This window comes from Lytechinus pictus, chromosome 10 (assembly GCF_037042905.1).
Source record: "Lytechinus pictus isolate F3 Inbred chromosome 10, Lp3.0, whole genome shotgun sequence".
Taxonomy (NCBI): domain Eukaryota; kingdom Metazoa; phylum Echinodermata; class Echinoidea; order Temnopleuroida; family Toxopneustidae; genus Lytechinus; species Lytechinus pictus.
Genome location: NC_087254.1, coordinates 11,486,169 through 11,508,977, shown reverse-complemented (window position 1 = coordinate 11,508,977; position 22,809 = coordinate 11,486,169). Strand labels below are relative to the sequence as shown.

General features: G+C 35.4%; 1 protein-coding gene across 1 annotated transcript in view; it reads right to left on the bottom strand.

Moving 5' to 3' along the window:
• Positions 1–20,046, bottom strand: part of LOC129270170 (antiviral innate immune response receptor RIG-I-like) — a 28,458-nt gene extending 8,412 nt beyond the window's left edge. The window contains exons 1-11 of the mRNA XM_054907572.2: positions 19,654–20,046; positions 17,312–17,601; positions 16,220–16,444; positions 14,579–14,641; positions 11,991–12,083; positions 9,068–9,267; positions 7,507–7,740; positions 5,885–5,959; positions 3,826–3,988; positions 1,913–2,008; positions 838–1,007 (exon numbers count right to left, since the gene is read on the bottom strand). Of these exons, the coding sequence (XP_054763547.2) occupies positions 838–1,007; positions 1,913–2,008; positions 3,826–3,988; positions 5,885–5,959; positions 7,507–7,740; positions 9,068–9,267; positions 11,991–12,083; positions 14,579–14,641; positions 16,220–16,444; positions 17,312–17,591 (1,599 nt within the window). The 5' untranslated portion in view covers positions 17,592–17,601; positions 19,654–20,046. The remainder of the gene's footprint in view (positions 1–837; positions 1,008–1,912; positions 2,009–3,825; positions 3,989–5,884; positions 5,960–7,506; positions 7,741–9,067; positions 9,268–11,990; positions 12,084–14,578; positions 14,642–16,219; positions 16,445–17,311; positions 17,602–19,653) is intronic.
• Between the last annotated feature and the right edge of the window lie 2,763 nt (positions 20,047–22,809).

Sequence of the window (22,809 nt, the reverse complement as noted above, 5' to 3'; positions counted from 1 at the left end):
AGCATTTTTATTAGAGCAAATGTGCTTTTTAAAACACCAAAAATGCGCCAAATGCTTTGTATCTATGTGAAGAAAAAATCAAAACCACTCTACCATTTTATTTAAACTCGGGGTAATATTCGTGATTCTTGGTAGTACTGCAGAGTAAAGTATTTTGAAATTGTAGAGAATTTTTTTTTAATGGTCCATGAAATAATTCCCTTATTTAGCTTCATGAAATAACGCATCGGATCTGCAGTTAAAGTGCAAAAGATGAGAAAAATCAGCTCATACCCGCAGCTAATTAATCACCTGTTCATCCATTGTGACGTCAGCGCGCAGAGTGTAAACTATGCGCAGATCATAATGCGCACAGACATAACTGTGGAACGTCCTTAAGTCTTAAAGGTAATTAAAATTCTTAATATTCAGACAATCAAGTTTGTACCATGTCAATGCGAGAACACTGTGAAAGGCTTGCCTCGCTAAAGTTAGGGTAATAATATCCAAAGTCATTTTGGAAGCACACAGAAATGTTAAATAGTATGCAATATGCTCTTTACAAGACCTGATCATTATCATTATATTATTATTATCATTATCAGGCCTCATCTGAAAAAACAAATAGGAGATTCAATTTAATGTACACAAGTTTAAATATTTTTTGTTACTTATGATTTTATATTTATATTCTATATCTGACAACTGTAAGCGCTATGATACTTTTGTGTATAGCGCATATATAAATAACCATTGTTATTATTAGTATAATTATCATTACTACTACTTTTATTATTATGACTATTGATATTACTATTATTATATTATATATTGTAATTATTGACATAAAGTGACTACCTTGAGGTATTCAGCACAAATCATGAGACTGAGATGCAAATCATTTGATTGAGAATTATTGGCAATCTCCTTCTGTAACTTGCAAAGGACATGGCTGAAGTTCTCTCTGGAATGGTTGCTGCTTCTGAGGCTAGAGAGCTTGTCGATTGTCTTTTTAAGAACAGTGCTTCCTGTAAGAGATAAAGCATTCCAACGTTTGATCCATCGTGAGACAACCGATAAATTACTTCAACTCTCATCCATCGACATGATGAACCTCTTACACATCAAGAGATAAACCATTACAATATGAAATGTAAGTTGCCATTAGGGTAACTTGTATGGAATCCTTGATTTTGATTTGTTGGTGATCAGCGTTACCATGGTAATTACCATCGGATGGCAAAGTTACTATAATAGTAACTTTTATGCCATGGGTCCCTGTTCTTTTAAGAGTTATGTTAAGAAAGCTGAACAAACAGTCATTTCAAGCATTCAATTTAAAATGCAAACATATAAATACATGTAGCAGTAACAGTAGAAGCATAGGAAGTAGAAGTAGTATACTACTGGAGCCGGTCTTACAAAGAGTTGCGATTGATCCAATCAATTGCAACTATGGAAAGCCAGCAAAGTCAACATATAAAATGCATGTTTGTTCATTTTTTTTTATAGATATGAATGTATATCCATAAATTAATTGATTTCTTGACAATTTGGTGAGTTCTCCTTTATTTACAAAGAACATTTTTCAAACTCTTTGTAGACAAAACTATGACACTGATAGAATTCCATAGAGTTATGATTGATTGGATCAATCGTAACTCTGTGCAAGACGGGTCCTTGGACTAGGAAATATAATTTGTATTATTCTTATTGATGTTCTTCTTATTATAGATGTCCGCTTCAAGATTTTCATAAGTTGAACCCTGAACCAACTCAAGAAGTTAAAGATCAAAATCATCTAAATGAAGTGGAATTGTAAACTTGATAGCATATAAATATGCATGTTATAAAAATGTACCACAAACAAAACTCATAACAAATCACTATTCATTTACTATCAATCACTAATATTGACATTTTAATCCCATACCTGTACTTGAGTTGATAAACGTGAAGACGTTAAACATGAGGTCCTGTATTTCTTCAGCAAAAGGATCATCAATTCTACCCGTCACAATGTGTATTCCTGGGAATAAAATGAATATTTATATCATGACCTACATGAATTACAGCGTTCAAGTATTATCTTTTATTGTAGATGTCAAGTAAGTTCATCTACTGTCTATATTCAAGTGACTTTATCTGCTGTCACTGTCAAGTACCAACATCTACTGTGATATCAAGCAATTTCATCTACTGTAGATGTCAAGTAACTTCATCTACTGTAGATGGCAGGTAACTTCATCTACTGTAGATGTCAAGCAACTTCATCTACTGTAAATGTCAAGTAACTTCATCTGCTGTAAATGTCAAGTAACTTCATCTACTGTAGATGTCAAGTAACTTCATCTGCTGTAAATGTCAAGTAACTTCATCTACTGTAAATAGATGCCAAGTACCTTCATCTACTGTAGATGTCGAGTAACTTCATCTACTGTAGATGTCAAGTAACTTCATCTACTGTAGATGTCAAGTAACTTCATCTACTGTAGATGTCAAGTAACTTCATCTACTGTAGATGTCAAGTAACTTCATCTACTGTAAATGTCAGGTAACTTCATCTAATGTAGATGTCGGATAACTTCATCTACTGTAAATGTCAAGTAACTTCATCTACTGTAGATGTCAAGTAACTTCATCTACTGTAGATGCCAAGTAACTTCATCTGCTGTAAATGTCAAGTAACTTCATCTACTGTAGATGTCGAGTAACTTCATCTACTGTAGATGTCAAGTAACTTCATCTACTGTAGATGTCAAGTAACTTCATCTACTGTAAATGTCAGGTAACTTCATCTAATGTAGATATCGGATAACTTCATCTACTGTAAATGTCAAGTAACTTCATCTACTGTAGATGTCAAGTAACTTCATCTACTGTAGATGCCAAGTAACTTCATCTACTGTAAATGCCAAGTAACTTCATCTACTGTAGATGTCAAGTAACTTCATCTACTGTAGATGTCAAGTAACTTCATCTACTGTAGATGTCAAGTAACTTCATCTACTGTAGATGTCAAGTAATTAACTTCATCTACTGTAAATGTCAGGTAACTTCATCTACTGTAAATGTCAAGTAACTTCATCTACTGTAGACGTCAAGTAACTTCATCTACTGTAGATGCCAAGTAACTTCATCTGCTGTAAATGTCAAGTAACTTCATCTACTGTAAATAGATGCCAAGTACCTTCATCTACTGTAGATGTCGAGTAACTTCATCTACTGTAGATGTCAAGTAACTTCATCTACTGTAGATGTCAAGTAACTTCATCTACTGTAGATGTCAAGTAACTTCATCTACTGTAAATGTCAGGTAACTTCATCTAATGTAGATGTCGGATAACTTCATCTACAATAAATGCCAAGTAACTTCATCTACTGTAGATGTCAAGTAACTTCATCTACTGTAGATGCCAAGTAACTTCATCAACGGTAAATGCCAAGTAACTTCATCTACTGTAGATGTCAAGTAACTTCATCTACTGTAGATGTCAAGTAACTTCATCTACTGTAGATGTCAAGCAACTTCATCTACTTTAGATGTCAAGTAACTTCATCTACTGCAGATGTCAAGTAACTTCATCTACTGTAGATCTAGATGTCAGGTAACTTCATCTACTGTAGATGTCAAGTAACTTCATCTACAATTGATACCAAGTAAATCTATCTACTGGCAATGTCAAGTAACTTCATCTACAATTGATACCAAGTAAATCTATCTACTGGCAATGTCAAGTAACTTCATCTACAATTGATACCAAGTAAATCTATCTACTGGCAATGTCAAGTAACTTCATATACTATACATGTCAAGTAACTACGAAAGGAGAAGTTTATTCTTACCTTCATCGGGCTTTGTGACAACCTGTTCCAAACTCTTTTTATGTTTCTTGACGGTGGATAGCTTCACGACATCCATGTTGGCACAGATCTTCAGCATGTACTCAATGGCATTCTTGTGAATACGGGCATTACCTACTCCTAAAGATGCTGTCATGCCAAGGATCTAGCGTAAAAATGTTCACAAAGTTTTAAGAATGCAGTTACCTAGAATTCATGTAGCATTTTTGTCTATCTGAATGATTGAATACCTTGCTCAATGGCAGAGGTGCCATGGCTGGGAATCGAACCCCAGACTTTCAAAGGTCTAGTCAGTCATCTTCGACCAGTCAGCCACGGTACCACCTACAGCAGTTTTAGTACAAATAAATTTATCAATTTGATTTACAAATCAGGTCAAAGCGAACTATTCTGATATTGAGGCCATCTTATAAAACTTGATGTAAATAGTCGTTTGAAAATGAATCTTAATTCAAAAAGAAGTGAAAATCTTCATTAAATTTGATATATGAAAAAGATTCGAAAAAAATGTGAAAAAAGGGCTCTGATCTTCATTGTAATTTGCCCCTGCCTAAAATTTGCTTCAATTAATCAGATATACATTTCAAAACAATTCCATCCGTCCAACCCTCCGCTAGCTTTTCACCTCAGTCACATCGCAAATGACACAAAATCCATGATAAAAGGAAATTGAGGTTATAAACTTTTGCTGCATGAATCCCTCGCATACATTTGTAATTAGGAAGCTTCGTTATTCCGAAAGTTCGGATATTCCGAAGGTTCGTTATTCCGAAGGTTCATATTTCCAAAGGTTCGTGATTTTGAAGGTTCGTATTTCCAAAGGTTCGTAATTTCAAAGGTTCGTTAATCCGAAAACGAAATGAGGTTCGTAATTCCGAAGGTTCGTTAGTCCGAAAACGAAATGATTAACGAATCTTATTTCGTTTTCGGACTAACGAACCTTCGGAACAACCAACCTTATTTCGTTTTCGGATTAACGAATCTTCGGAACATCGAACCTTATTTCGTTTTCGGATTATCGAACCTTCGGAATAACGCCACAAATGTTTGGATTAACGAACCCTTTTACGTTTTTGGATTAACGAACACCGAGGTATAGGCAATTTACGTGTTTCGGAATTACGAACCTTCGGAATAAAGAACCTTCGGAATTACGAAGTGTAACCGAATCCCTTGCATTCTCTAATTTACATAGTTGTATATAGATGAACTTAAGATGAGATCAAGAAGAAGGTGAATGTTAGAAGAAAAATATTGAAAAATCATATGTTGTGTCAAGGAGTTACCATTGCTGGTAACTCCTTGGTCATGTGGGCCCCATTTATGCCTAATTAGAAAAACTTTTGTGCTGTCCAAATTTGAACAAGATGCGGCGCTATTGCAATAGACTGATCATTAACATCCATAAAAGATTGAGCCTTCGACCTTCCAAACTATTCCCTCCTAATGCTGATTTAGCCCAAGTAAGAAAGTTCACAAAATTTGTGTTTTTATGTGAAAACTAACCTTGAAATATCTATCAAAGAGAATCTATTCCTTGATTCATATAAGCATGTAAAAGGACTAACAGCTACTGTGCTAAAGCCAGGGCAATTGCTTATGCTGCGTTACTCAAGTTCAAGTTCAAGTTATTCGTTTTATTTTTATATTTGTGGATTACTTGTTTTAAGTTTGTCTTCTGTGTCCGTCTCGATTTTTGTATAGAGTTGTATATATAGTTTGTTTATAATTAATATTGAAACTAAGTTTAGGGGCTTGCCTTCTCTACAAGCTTTTGCTTTTCTTGGCAAGTCCCTCCGTTCATTTCTTGTTTCTTTTCATTGATAATATTACTGCAACAAATTGTAGTTTTGTTTAATTTATATTCAACATTTGTTACGAAATTTCATTGATTTGTCTGTATTATCGATTATATTGAATATGTATTGTTACTTTGATTATATTTAGAAAAAATTGTTGAACGGAAATAAAATCTAAATCTAAATCTAAGTCTTCTGAAATAGGAAGTGTCTAAGTGATAAGTAGGATACTGTAGACTTACCTGTGGGAGGGGTTTCACTCCCTTCAGTTTCTGCTGCATGTATTGTGCCATGATAGCATTGTATTGACTCTTTTTCTGAAATAAAAAAGAAATAACCTTATCAAGCACACTAAGAAATCCCGGTGCAAATGGGGGTGTACGATACGTGCGTACACCTCGCGATACCATCGAGTTGCAAGTTAGCTCTTATGCGAGAGTCCATGTATGTTGCCCATGTACTCTTTGCATGCACCCCACCAGCATGACCAGTCTCGCTGATAGACGTATGGTATGTATACAGATAAAGTTGATTTGTGATCGAAGAATACCCGATATAGCAATGCACTAACGCCACACTTTACCTAAGTGAAATGATTTGTTAGATATTGTTTTTTTTTAAACACATTTGATTACGTATACATTTGGAGAAACAGTAAATAGAGCTACTTGAATCACAACCATCGGCACAAGTAAAAAAAAGTCGGATCATGTCGCTAGAGACCTCATTTGGTCTCAGTGCTTCTCGCTGGCATAGCGGGAAGAATCTGGACTACAGATAAACGAGGTTTATAGTTCGAGTCCCAACTAAGGTAACTAAAAAATTGATACAGAAAGTGAATGGACCGGAAGTCTCGACAATCTTTTTGTTATTTTAGGTGGGTGTACATTATGCACCCCAAGAGGTAGACGTGTACACCCTCTAAGGTGCAGAAGGACACCCCAAATAGGAATGCACACTGTATACCCCTATTCGGGGTGTACGTATGCACCGCTAGGGGTACTTGTATAGGGACAAGCCTGTGCACCCCTAGGGGAGTAAAATTGAACCCGAATTTCTTAATGTGTGGACACAGTTCATCATTAGAATAATAAAAAAATCATAACATGAATGCTTGCAAAATTATAAGATTTATGTCTTCCTGTCCTCTGAAATGTAAAGCTCTGCAATCATGCGGCTGATTATTACAACTGATAATTGCAATTGATCATACATCAATCGCTAAGCTTTATGTAAAGGGGTCAAATCAAGTCATAATGAACCATTCTCCAATACATGGGGTTGAGCAATCTACATTGACTTTCACATCCTGTAGGCATGAAGCATTCTGAAGCAATGTATCCAAACTAGATTCCAAGTAATGTACTTCATTATTAAAATATTAATGTAATTGATTTAGGTCTCAAAGACCTAAATATCTGAAGATAAATGAATGTGAATTTACTGTGGCAGGATGAAAATCATCGCCCCTTGAGTAGACCTACAGTGTTAACATGTTACCTACTGGAACTAGGTGATACCTTTTTTGTACACTGCAACAACTCCAGTGTTGATTTAACACCAGCCGGGAATCTATATATGTCCACACCAGAGAAGTATTGAAACAACACCAGTTTCGTATCAAACCGATGCTGTTTTAATACTAATTGGTGTTGGATAAACACCTATCTGGTGTTGGATAAACACCTATCTGGTGTTAGACTTAACCCAAAACTGGTGTTGTTTAACACTTCTCTGGTGTGGACATATATAGATTCAGGGCTGGTGTTAAATCAACACCGGAGTTTTTGCAGTGTAGCATTCCATTGGTTCATGCTGAGAATTTCAAATTGTAGCTCTGTAATGAATAATTAAATAAAATCACCTTTGTCTCATGGCACTCGTCAAGGACAATCAGTCCAATTGTTTTCAGAGAGACTTGTCCCTTGGCCAAGGCATCCACAAGTATCTGAGCCGTTAGTACCACCACGTCATTCTTCTTCAAGACCTGGTCTATGGGAAGACGTGTATCTTGGGACTGGCCATGATCGCCACAGATGTACGCAACATCTTTGATGTATTTCTTGAAGACAGTACTCTGCTGGTATACAAGGGGTACCTATTAATAAAAAAAAAAAGAAGAGAAACAACCATTGGCGGCGGAAGCCAAAAAATTTAGGGGGGGGGTCCACCTGAAATTTTGGGATGGACACAGGTAAAAAATTTGACATGCAAAAAAAAGAAAAGAAGAAGGTTATCAAAAAAAAATTTAGGGGGGAACGGACCCCCAACTCAAATTTAGGGAGGGACAGGACCCCCACTTTCGCCGCCTAAGGAAACAACTCGTATATAAATCAGACAGTTGATTGTAAATTGTATTTCTCTTTATACAAATGAGGATTACTCTCTAAATTCTTTAAATTGCTATGAGGGGATAAATTCAAAATTAGATTGAAATTTTTCAATCTAAAAAGATTTGAAAGTCCATCTTATTCTCATTCTAATTTTCCCCCACAATAATCTATTCGATTGATTTCCAATCTGAGGAATGTAGAGAGTACAAAACTTGGTGAATGGCTCCATTGATGGACAAGTGGTTGATCTCCACACCTTTGCCTGTATTACAGAACAGATTACATGAAAACAAATTATCAATTAAAAAAAATCATGAATATTATAGATAGCATTCAGAATATACATAAGATATTTGTATATAGTGCCATAAATAAATAATTTCTTTAGAACGAAGATATTTTTTCCGTAAATAGTGTAAATACATTCTTTATAGATGACTGCAATTATCTATATCAGAAATAAATATATACAGAATTTGATGTAAATATTGTGATTTAGTTTAATTTGTTGAATAATAAATGATATTATTTGGGGCTTACCATGATTAGCATTTTATATTATATCAGCTCCAATTGCCAATTTGTTTTTGCTCATATGTGATGTACTGTTGCATGTAAATGTATTTGACAATGTGATTGTGCAATAAATTCAATTCAAGTATTCAAACATTGAAATGCACTTTGTTGATGATATCAATCTAACACTGCTATGAACATTTCCTCACATCTGTCAAAGAATACTTTGAAAGTAGAATCCTAATACCAACCACTTTGATTTTTTTTTATCAGAAAGCATAGGCCTAATTCGCCAAGTCCATCCAAAGTCTGAAGAGATAAACATTGATCCCTACTGTGGGATATAATGCAATCTTTGTCAGAAAGCTATTAGAATAAGTTTATTTGTAAAAAAAAATGGTAGCTCAAAATGAAAGCCCATCTGGGGCCTGTTGCAGAAAGACTTGCGGTTAAGCACGAGTCAAAAAATAGAGCGCAAGTCCCAAATATAGGTGCTTCATTGGCTGAAAATCAACTTGCACAAGATATTTTGAGTTGCATTTGATCGCAACTTTTTCTTTCTCCAGATATCATTACCTGGTTGACAACAAAGATAACCTTTTTCTCCGGTGCTTTCCTAAGGACTTCCTGAGCCACGGCAACAGCAATGTATGTTTTTCCTGAACCAGTCGGGGCTACTACACACGTATTAAGGCCTAGAAGAGCAGGCTCAGCAAGTTCTCCTTGATAATCTTCAAGCCTCAAGGTTTCAAGGTGACCAATAGATACTTGAATTCCTGAAAATAAATCATGAACAATTATAAAAACAATTTTGGCACTGTTTACTGAAAGTCGTAATCACTGAAGACTGAAGAAATTATCAGTTCTGACAATTTCATTGGAATCTCTGGTCTAAATAGAACATCTAACTTTATTTTATTTTGATTTCTTTTACCGGATTGGTATACCACCACTACTTTGAACTGGGGAAAAATGCTGACCACCTTAAAAGGACCTGGGATTGATTTCCTACCGATATACTAATGCATCAAACTGGTTTTCACACTAGCTGGTAGGGGCAGAATTTAATGACCTTCCCCTTTTTATATCTTTTCTGATTTTTTTGGGGTAGCTTCTGGAAATGGAGGTGAAAATTAGAACATTTTTTAAGGGAAAGTGATTCGTAAATGACTGACATATGACCTCTATTTTTAGTTGTCAGAAATTCAGTGTTTCTCTTGATAAGACTTTCAAGATATGCTACTGTGAAGCCTAAGCAGGCAAATATATATATATATATTTTTTTTAATTTTGGGGGCAACTTTTCACACCTTACTCATTGCCTAAACCTGCAACAATGAATAAGCTTTAACACTGGGGGTGAATTGGGATTTCCAGGGCTCCTTTCGTTTAGTTTCCAGGGCCCCATTGCATAAAAGTTACTATTATGGTAACTCATGCAATTCAATGGTAATTACCATGGTAACATGGCTCAACAGCCAATCAAAATCAAGGGTTTCATGAAAGATACCAATGGATGGCAAAGTTAATATAATATCAACTTTTATGCAATGGGGCCCAGGGCTCTATTGAGCATCTCGGGTGCTAAATCTCTCCCCAGCACCGGCCCCAGCATAAGTGTAATTTTTTCCCATGTGCCTAAGTGGGTATAATACATATCAACAGTTGTTCTTTAACAACGTGAGTAGAATTAAATGGTTATAACACTCAGTCCCATTTGTCTTTCTATCCCAACCCGCACCTTTACCAAAAGGGATGTCTGTTATCCCATCATATGGTACAAAATCATTTCCTACACCCAAAACATGCAGCCTTGTTGTAAGGATTACCATTACTTCTCACAAAGTTTGTTGGTAGCTAATTGCAATCCATTTCCCATAAGATTACAAGATAAACTGACTTTAACAGTGTGCCCTGGAAAACTGTGATCAGACAAAGGTTTAGGAGGGCAAGTTTTTTTTTACTTGTACACCGTTTTGCACTCCAATACAATGCATGGAAAAAAGTCATGTGACACCTTCTGACCAATCATGATGCTTAAATAACACTTTTTTTTAAGTGTGTTAACAACTGTTTGACCCCAACTCTTTGTCTGCGCAGGGTCCTGCCTTAAATGAGTTGCAGTTGATCAGATCGATCACAACTATGGAAAGCCAGCAACGTCAACATCTAAAATCCATGTATGTTCAAAATATTTGTAGATCAAATGTATATTCATACATTCATTGTTTTCTTGATAATTAAGTGTGCTTCTCGATCTCTTTGTCTACAATGACATTGTGCCAAATTCCTGTCAAAAAAAATTACAACATTGATGGATTTCCATACAGATGAGGTTAATCAGGGCCCGTCTTACAAAGAGTTGCGATTGATCCCATCAATCACAACTATGGACGGCCAGCAAAGTCAACATCTATTATGCAAGTTTGTTCAAAATATTTTCTATGATGTATATTCATGCTTTCATTGTTTTCTTGAAAATTCACCGTGCTTCTCTTTGTTTACGAAGGACATTGTTCAAATTTCCTGTAGAAATTTTTTTTGACACTGATGGATTTCCATAGAGTTACGACTGATTGGATCAATCGTAACTCTTTGCAGAACGGGGCCCAGATCAATAGTAACTCTTTTTAAAGGACAAGTCCACACCAACAAAAAATTGATTTAATTAAATAAAAAGAGAAAAATCCAACAAGCATAACACTGAAAATTTCATCAAAATCGGATGTAAAATAAGAAAGTTATGACATTTTAAATTTTCGCTTAATTTCACAAAACAGTTATATGCACATCCTGGTTGGTATGCAAATGAGGAGACTGATGACGTCATCCACTCACTATTTCTTTTGTATTCTATTATATGAAATATTCTAATTTTCTCCTCATTGTCAAGTGAAAGAGTGATTAATTCCTCCCTGAACATGAACAGGAGGCGCGATAGCTCAGTAGGAGGCGCGATAGCTCAGTCGGTAGAGCGGGGGACTCGTATTCCGGTGACCCGGGTTCGATTCCCACTTGGTGCGCTAGTGCCCTTTGGTAAGGCATTAATCCTCAGTACCAGGTCCTTCGGAGAGGACCTTAAGCCGTCGGTCCTCTGGTTGCTTGCTTACAAGCATTCATGCTTTCTTAGCAATCAGGTAAAAAATCACCACCAATTCAATATTAACATTGCTTAATACTATATGATTCAGTCAAGTCGGTCCCTATGGTCATATCTGTAAACAAATGAAATATTGTATAATTCAAACAATAAAACACAAAAGAAATAGTGAGTGATGGACATCATCGACTGACACATTTGCATATCACTGTTTTTTTTTAAATAAGCAAAATTTTAAAATGCCATAACTTTCTTATTTTACATCCGATTTTGATGAAATTTTCAGTGTTATGCTAGTTTGATTTTTCTCTATTATTCAAATCAACATTTTGCTGGGGTGGACTTGACCTTTAAGACAGGGCCCAGAAGGTTCGTATACCACCTTACTGTAAGATTTACCTGAAAGCCTATCAGCTCCAGGAGTTCCTCTTTTCTCTGTTAAACCATCTCCTTTCTTGACCCATTCTTCAACACGGCTATCATTACCTGTATCTGAATTTAAACATTGGAGAGATTGATTAATTTTTAATGCAGATATACATGCATGTTGCTGTGGTACTGCATGGGAAACAAATTGGGTTTTTTTAGCAAAGCTTTACATTCATTTACCTTATTTCTAATGCCCTTAAAAAGGTCTATGTAGTCATTGAAAATTTGGCAATTAAAATAAGCAGTATGATATGCAGTATATCATGATAAATAAATAAGATCAGAATTCAGTTCATTAATGGTCATCAAAGCCCACCCCCCCCCCCCACACACACACATATTTACTGTATTTCATCCCACATACATACACACACACCTACTTATACCTCACACAATCACCTCCCCCCTCTCTCTCTCTCTCTCCAGTCACATCCTCACACACACATATTTACTGTATTTCATCCCCACACACATACACACACACACCCACTTATACCTCACACAATCACCTCCCCCTCTCTCTCCAGTCACATCCTCACACACACATATTTACTGTATTTCATCCCCACATACATACACACACACACACACACTTATACCTCACACAATCACCTCCCCCCTCTCTCTCTCTCTCTCCAGTCACATCCTCACACACACATATTTACTGTATTTCATCCCCACACACATACACACACACACCCACTTCTACCTCACACAATCTCCTCCCCCTCTCTCTCTCTCTCCAGTCACATCCTCACACACACACATATTTACTGTACATCATCCCCACATACATACACACACACACCACTTCTACCTCACACAATCACCTCCCCCTCTCTCTCTCTCTCCAGTCACATCCTCACACACACATATTTACTGTATTTCATCCCACATACATACACGCAGTCACACACACACACCCACTTATACCTCACACAATCACCTCCCCCTCTCTCTCTCCACTCACATCCTCACACACACATATTTACTGTATTTCATCCCCACACACATACACACACACACCCACTTATACCTCACACAATCACCTCCCCCCTCTCTCGCTCTCTCCAGTCACCCCCACACACACACACACACACGAATATTTACTGTATTTCATCCCACATACATACTAGGTTTTAAGGAAGGCCATCGAACATCAGATCACATATTTACATTAAAGACCATCTTAGACAAATACGTGAGAACGCATAAGATGGATGACAAGTGAAATATATATTTGTGTTTTGTCGACCTGCGAAAAGCATTCGACAGTATGTGGAGGAATGGTCTGTTTTATAAAATGCTAGAATATGGTATAGAAGGCTTTGTTATGAGATTGTAACTAATATGTATAAAAAACTAAAGTTGAGTGAAGGGATAACTGGGAGTTTTGGAAGCAATTGTGGTGTAAAACAAATTAAGTCCCGACCTTTTCAACCTCTATCTAAATGACTTGCCTCATGAGTTAGGAATAACTGACACTGATCCAGTTGAGTTGAATGGAAAGTTAGTCAACTGTTTAATGTATGCAGATGACATTGTATTGGTATCAAAATCAAGGTGTGGAATGCAAACATTGTTAGATAGACTTGGTATTTACTGTGATAAATGGCTATTGAATGTTAATACTGACAAAACAAAAATGATGATAAGAATGGAAAAAATTTGAAAGATCGGGCTTTCGAGGTAAACGGTTAGAACATTGAAGTTGTTAAACATGCAACATATTTAAGTTTGGTTTTCAATAACTGCGGTTCATTCAAAGATACAAGAGTTAATCTGGCAGATAAAGCCAAGAGAGTATTATTCAAATTATTTCAATCCTTTGGTTACAATCTTCCAACTATAAAAACCGCATCACGAATATTTGACTCTTTAATAAAGCCAATACTCTTATATGGTTCGGAGGTATGGGGCGCTTTTACCGTTAACTTTAAAAAGTTAGCGGAGCTTGCAAATGGTAATTCAAAGTTCTATTTGAGAAATGAAATTCAATGTGTCCAGTTTCAATGGTTGAGAAATGTCTTAAGAATGAACAAAAAAAGCAGCCACTTAGCAATACTTGCAGAAGTTGGAATGTATCCACTGATCAATAACACAAATTAGCGGAAACTTGGGAAAATATTATGCTCGAATGAGAAGTATAGATGAAGATTCTTTGCTACATCACTCCTTTGAAGAAAACAAAAAGATAATTGAGAATAATTGTGAATGCTGGCTAGGAAATCTGCAACACCTTCTGAAGGGATTTTAAATCGGTTGAATAATTTAGTATGTTGGTCATAGCAATTATAATCAATGTATGACTTAAAATATTACTAATGACAATTCAGTATGCCCTTTTATCTTTCTCATTGAAAACATGTAACTTTTTTTTAGCAGCATGAACATATTATTTCATATTTTTCCACCAGAATAATGATTCATTAAAAGTAAGCAAAAGGTTTTATGATTTTCTAAAACCTTTCCAAATTCTGAAATCATACACATATACAGTATAAGAAAATAATGTATTTTATTGCTTTGAAAAAAAGGAGATAAATGAAAACTCTTACTTGGTATGACATGTAGTTGTCCAAGAGCATGTGTTAACCCAGTACTCCTTGATTCACTTGGAACTGCATTCAATTTGAAGCAAACAGAGTTATTGTAAATGAATTCTTAAGTACTTAATAATATAAAGTAATTCAAACAATTACAGGGTTCCCACAGACATTTGAAAACAGAGTTCCATGACTTTTCCATAACTAAATTGCTGCTTTCCATGACTTCCCGTGAAGTCGCGGGAGTTATGTAGAATTTGGGATGTCACAAAACCTGGGGAAAATGGAAATCATGAACACCAATTACAACAGAGTATGATCAGAGTATGAGAGTTGCAAGACACGACAAACTGGAAAGCTGCCATAGTGGTAAATGCAATTCCATGACTTTTACATGATTTTTTACAAATTTTTCCAAATTCCCTGAATTTTCTCTGACTTTCCATGACCACAAATTTTTCCAGGACTGTAGGAACCCTGAATTAATATCTCACATGAGTTTTTTTCTGAAATATTAATCTGAGATGAGAAAAGGGTCTTAATACTAAATTCATCCAAGGCAACTTTCTATCAAACCACATTCAATTCAAATAAACATCTATTTTCTTTAAATCATGTTACCTTCATAATTCGTGGTCATGCATGTATGAAAATAAAGCTTTACCCATCATAATTAATCTCATCTTTAAGATTGATTTGACACATATTTTACACTGCTAATCTTGATCAAACTCTTTGTATAGAAAACTGTATTTGCATACAAACTAGGAATTGCTATGATAATATTGAATATTTGAAAAAAAATCACTTTACTGAGGTCAGGCAGGATTCAATATGTTTTTCTTTTCCAATAAAGGCAGTATCCGTATTTTTGAAAGCCTAATTGTAATTAAGCATATGATGCACTGTTGTTACCATGGTTGCCAGCACAGGCCGGCAAAACCAGCACAGACCTTTAACGGCCCACTGCCAGCCACCACTATTTAAAATGTTATGTTTAAACTCCATCTAACAAACAGGCTTGACAGTCTGTATATTTGTAAAAATTTTTAATATAAAAGGGCCGTTAAAATGAAATTGATTTTTATGTGTAGAAACTCAGGGGATTCGGGGCAGAGCCTCACAAAGCTTCTGCCAAGTAGCCTTGTTGATCCCAAGCTACCTTTAGCCAGCACTAAAATGAGTTGGTGACAACACTGATATGGTATATTAATAATTATAATAATAATATTTATGCTTGCTTACATAGCACATAACACTTACTTTATCAGAGATTTATAAGCGCTCTAATGCAGCATATTAATTTCCCCATATTAAGCAGAGCAGCTGTTACCCACTCAGGCGTTTCAGGTTTAAATTCCTGCCAGGTACCCATTCACCTTACCTGGGTTGATTGCAGCACAATGTGGGTAAACCTCTTGCTGAAGGAAAACATGCCACGGCCTGGAATCTAACCAACGTCTCTCAGATTAAAATGAGGAGAGTCATAACCACTAGACCACAACGCCCCTACATAAGATATTTGTTTTGTTCTTGTTTTTAGATATTAGTGATATTGTTGAAAGAATTATAAACTTCTTTTTACTAATGAATGCATGCCATGTATTTTTTTTTAACTTATCATTTTTTTACATTTTGAGTGATAATACTTACTTTCTGAGCCTCTGTGAGAAGAAACACTTGGAGAGCTCATACCCTTTCCACCGAATTTGCTGTCTTTCTTGACCGAAAAGGAATCATCAGGTGATGACATGGCTGATGTAACCATGCTGATATCATCCCCATCACTCTCGAATGTAACACTTCTCTTCGTAATACTTGCTGAACTCTCAGATGGTGCGTAAACCCCAAGAATCTGGTTATCAGAAGCACTATCACCTTTAATAAACAAAGTCAAGAAGAAAAAAAAATAGTCATTTCAAAATGGAGTAAATGGGTACCAGCAGGAAGTGATCCCTCAAGAAGCTGTGAGCATCAGATTCGGTAGACTAACTTAGCACCTAACAAGGTGGATACTTGCGCTATACAAATCCTATGTTATTACTATATATTATTTTAAAAATCTCGGCTTGTGAATTACAGGCACTTTGAACTCAAGGTTTAATCCAACCTAAACCTAATACCTCAGTCACATTTCCCCTAAGGCGGCCGTACGGCGAGTTGAAAGTAGCCGTTTTATCTAATTTTATTCAAACCACCCATACATAGCTGGTACAAAAAATGTTATAACTTCTGTTTTCGACTCGCGGTACGGCAGATGTAGGGAAAATGTGACTGAGTGAGGTACAAGGATAAAGGTGAAATGCTGGGCAATCTAAATGAATTGAGGTGCAGAATGAGAATGAAGCTTAGAGGGATGGATGACCAAATAGCAATAATATAAATAAAAATGATGATAATAATAATAATAACAATTATAATAATAATAGTAATAATAAGTATTATCATTATAATTATGATTATCATCATTATCATCATTATTATTGTTATCATTATTATTATAATTATTATCATTATCAATATTATTATCATTGTTATTATCATTATTATTATCATTATCATAACTACTATAATACTAAGTACTTCTACTACTACTAATAATAATAATCAAGAAAAGGGGGTGGAAGACAAATGAAAGGATGTGGTGGAGGAGGAACAGATGATGAGGAAGAGTGGAATAAGAATTGGGAAGATGGAGATTGAAATGATAGCCTGGGTTTCAAGTGGATGGAGAGCAGGACTCACCTGAGAGCAGCACATTAGCAGCAGCGTCAAATCCTTGTTGCTTCAAGATTGCAAAAAGTTTGGTCTTTGTGCCATCTCCTTCGCTTTTATGATCCCTCCATTGTTGAAGAGTAGCTAATGTTGCTATGAATACATCATTATAGTTATCTTTAATGGAATCTCTCAGCGCAGGAATCTCAAATTTCAACCCAACTCCAAGTTTGAAAAAATCTTCTGGACGAGTAAATGTAATCGCAATGGAGAGAAGTTCGTCATCAGACGGTACACTTCTCGACGCCATAGTGTCAAATCTGTTAGAAAAATCAAATGACATTATGTTCACTCAGTATTATGATTTACAAAATTAGGAAGCATCATAGGAAGCTGCACTATCAAATTTCCAATTGTCATCAGTATTATTATTACTATTAGAGTTATTATTATTATTATAATTATAATTATAATTATAATTATAATTATAATTATAATTATTATCATTATCATTATCATTATCATTATTATCATCAATATTACCATTATTTTCATTAATATTATCACTATTATTTATTTGGCCATAAAAACATACAAACTGTACAATATCGAAAATACAGAAATTACAATTTGAATAATTAGGTATAAATAAGTAAAATAAAGAAAAGAAGAAAAGAGTAAAATTTGATATCCATGGGCCAGGACTCGCAAACATAAAATCCAATACTGTTGCCCAGAGGCATGCGAGCCCTCACAGAAAACCATTGAGAAAAATATTACACATACAATGGTTATTCAATTTTAATATATTTTAAAATTCAGTTAAAAACATTCCACAAACATTATTAAGAGTCATAGGGCAAATATGTATACAGCCAGGCATGGTAATAATGACGAGAAGTTATTTGTAAAATGTCAAAATGGAAAAGAAAGGAGGAACAAAATAATTAGAAAGAATTTGCAGACCCATGCAATGCACTTGAGAGAATACGTTGCTTAACATACTTTATGTGGCATTAAAAAAATAGGTGCTGGAACCCAATAAGTAACAATAAGCTTGGGAGGAATGCTCTTAGTCAACAGTAGGGGCGTGCCTCCAACAATCCTGCACTCACCAGGGTACAGCACCCACTAATTTACATAAAAGTCAAATAAAATTTACATAAGACCTATGTACAAGAAACATGACCTCCTCTAATGAAAGAAAACAAGAAAACTAAACTACAATAAAGAAAAAAATATATCAAACCTCTATATATTACTTTAAAATGCCCCCATTATGTTATGAAATGTATATTTGACAGAGAAGATATATTTATCTAAGCAAACTTTTATTTTATACCAGTACTAAAAGAGCAAACAAAAAGATATAATAAAAATATGTCAGTTTCCCATGAATATATGGCAAGTCATCTTCAAATTAACTTGAGACCAATCTAATATCAAAGGCAAAATCTCACATTAACTATTAATTTCAAATTTATTACCAACACAGTTTTAAGAATTGTGATATATATTCTTCGGCATAAATTTACTAAACCATTTGTGATTATTTATATATTATATCTCCCCCCCCCCCCTCTCTCTCTCTATATATATAAATGTACGTACGTATGTAAGGGTGTATGTATGTATCTCCAAAAATGGGTTTTCTTTTTCCTAGGACATGTAGGATAGGCATACCCAAGTCATTGATATTTATTGCTGAATGAATGTTTATGTAGACCATAACAATTTGGCCACATCTCACCCCCCCCCCTCCGTCATCTCTGTCAAAGGAATGAAGAAAAAAACACAAGTTAAATGGATAGACAAATTAATTTATCTATCTAAATTATGATTTGGGAATGACAAAGAGTAGGCCTATAATTACTAAGTACTCAAATAGTTAGCTTCAGTCTCCATACAGAAAACGGCCAAGTTACACTTATCTTGGCTTAAATTGATGTAAAGATATTTCGTCCTGGAACACTTATATTAAAGTCTTGGCGTATATTATTTGCCAATACCAATATTATACCTTTATGTGCAGACTTTAAACAATTAAACATTTATTTTCATATTTAAATAGTCATGACAACATTTCTGGCATAATTATGCATGAATTACAATTAGAAGCTCTATATCAGACAGAAATATATATATGTTAACACTGTTCATGGTTTTCTATTGTAATAAGTCCATAAACTTAGCAACAACAGTCATGATTTAGCAGACTAGATTCACTGGCGACTGTAACCAACATTATTCAGTAGAACTACACCAACTGCATGGATTGAAGCCTTTTTGTCTAGATCGATTTAGGCTAAAATTAAAAAGAGCACAACAACATAGATCTAGTTCTACTTGTAGTTGTAGTGAAATTAACTTACCAAACGGTGTCTTGATATGAATTGAAATGACCAAACTTGAAATGAAGATCCCCGTGAAGATCGATCCTGCTCAACACTAACAGCAATACATGTGTCATTACTGTGAAAGTGTGAGTACTGAAAAAAAGAATTGAAGAATATCTTTTTTATTGATACGCGATGACTTGAGATCTTGCTCTTGGTCCTTGAAGTTGAACTATCTATGACTAAGACGCACCTCCGGAGACCTGCTTGGTTTGATCAGGGAGAGGAGATCTACCTGATTTCAGATGAAATATTGTTTGGTTAGTTCTTCAAGACAAGGCAGCTTATAAAAGTATGGCCTGCTTGCCTGTACATCGGTGGATCCCGAATATAGCTTTCGAGTCTTCTGACAGCGCACGAATCGAGCAGACTGGGGAATCCCCGGATACAGCGGCAAGCTTGGGATTTCCCGCCTCTGGGATTCCCCACCGACATAGATATTGCGTGCGCTGGCCAGAATCAGCCGCCAAGCGGGGTTTTTTTTTGCCCCGTTTGCCACCCCCCCCCCCTTATATTTTTTTTCTTATGCCAATCTAGACTTTTGTTATATTAAACCTGTTTAAGTATTTGCTTTGATATTATAGGCGGATCCAGGGGGGCCCCTCTTGGCGGAGCAAAAAAAAGGAGCCTGGGAAAGAAAAACAGAGAGAGGAGAAAAAAAGGAGAGTAAAAATAATAGGAAGAAAACCAGTGGGGAAAAAAAAGATGAGGGGAAGACTTGAAAAAAAAATTATGTCACTATATAAAATTTTCGCTAGCACTTCGCGCTCGCATTGCCTGTTAGCATGGTTAGGTGATTTACATATCTTGCTCAATCAAGTTTTGAAGTCAATATACAACATTTATTTCAGCTCGGAAATCGATCGAACTTTCATTATTTTTTTTGATTTACAAATAGGTTGATTTTTAAAAAGTGCTCTGTAAAAATTCAGTTTTATGGTCTGAAAATTAACGTTCAAATGCAGGTACCTATTATTTTCGTATATTCATGTCTGATTGTCAAAAAGTACCAGAGAGCGCTGCACGCTCGCATTTTGATTAGTGAGTTATATTATATCCCAATATTGATTCTATAACAAACTACTTTAAATCCCCATTTATCAAAAATTTCGGCTCGCGATTTGCGCTCGCATTAATTGTTTAAAATATGTTAACTCGTGCATCCTATTCATGTTATTACAAAAGTGCTTGAAATTTCCAGTTTTCAGGCCATAATATTAACAGATTTCGCCATTCGCGCTCTCATTAGGTTTATTGATAAGATATTAATTTAATGATTAAATTGTCCCTTTTTCAGAATGGAATATCGACAAGTTTTATCTCGCGGTTAGGAAGAAGAATAGGAAGATAGTCATCAATTTCATATGATGACAAAATGTCCTTAGAATGTCCCGGTCCTACGTCAAAACTCAAAATAATAATAATAATAAAAAATATGCCAGTTTCATAAATAGTTACAACTGTTGTAACTTTGCCATTAAGGCAACTACCATGGTAACCTTGATTTTGATTGGCTGCTGAGCCCTGTTGCCATGGTAGTTGCCATATGGCAAAGTTAAACAGTTGTAAGTCTTTATGAAACGACCGGCACCAGCTGCTTTATTGATTTTATAATAAAAAAATTATTTAAAATGCCCAGATTCTAGGTCTAAATCTAAAACACGCGGACGCATGTTTATTCAGATATCTAACTTGTTCTCGATTTATATCATTTTCTAGTTTCAGATCAGAATATCAAAAATTTTCTGCTCGCGCTTTGCGCTCGCCTTATTAATGTAGGAATATCCCCAATTACCCTCTTCATAATTTACAACACATGAATAGATCGAGTGTCCCGTTTTTTATGTCTAAATCTCGATTTTTTCCGCTCGCGCTTCGCGCTCTCATCAATAATTGTCATATACCTATCCTGTTCACGATTGCAAAAAGTGCTTGGAATCTAAATTCTATAGGTAGAAATGTCAAAATTTTTCAGCTCGTGCTTCGCGCTCGCATTATTTGATTGTTGAAAGCAGTCCTTATAACAGGTCACTTAATTCCTTCGATCAGATCAAAACGTATATTAAAAATTCGCGCTCGCAGTGATTATTTAGTTGCATACACATCTTGTTTAGGGTCACAAACATTGCCCAGAATGTGTACATTTTTGGACAAATACATACAATTAAAAAAATATATTAGCTTGAGCTTCGCTTCTGCACTTTTTAAATAAGGCTTATGAGATTATTATATCTATGTTGATTTATAAGGATAAAGCTAAGAAGTGACTATAAGGACTGCCCCTTCAAAGAAAAAAATCCACTTCGAGCAGCCGATCGGGGAAATATGGCTGAAAAAAATCTGCCCTCCCCCTATTGGCGAAGGCTGGATCCGCCCCCTGGATATAATACATCTATCACAAAATTAGATTTCCATTTTTAAAAGGCCAAAATTCCTCTTCGTCGCTTCTGGCACTTGCAGTTAACTGTGTCCTTTCAAAATTATGGTTTATTACCCCCACTGCGTTGAAGTGATGTGCTGCGTAACCTATACCCGTGCATGGCCTGTCTAATGCGCAACATAGGCCCTATCATTAATGGCGGAGACCTCTTTGTGTTACTGAACTTAAGTCTGATTTAATTTCCTCCTATTCCCCCTTTCTTATTATAATATATATCACTGACTAAGAACCCAATTAGTTCTATATTTTGAAGGGGTTCCACACTTCACAAGCATTTCCATATGCTTTAATCATACTTTTTTTCTTGAAAATTTCTATTCTCAATTTTTTTTCTGAGTTATATTACATTGTACACTGTATTACGTTTGAATGGAAAAAGAATTAAATCGAACTGAATACGAACTAAAAGGGGGTACTCCGGGCTGAAGATATGAATGGTATATAAAGTAAAATTCAGAAAGCAGAATGCCGGAAATTTCATCGAAATCTGATAACAAATGACGAAGTTATATAAAGTTTTAAAGTTATGCAATATTTTTATTTAAAAAAAATGGTCATATGCACGTCCTAATGATCATTCATTATTTTGGTTGGCTGATGATGTCACGTCCAAACTTTCCTTCTCTTATGAACCATCATTTCGATGGCGTAACTATACGGGGGGGGGGCACGTGCCCCCCCCCCCCCCCCCC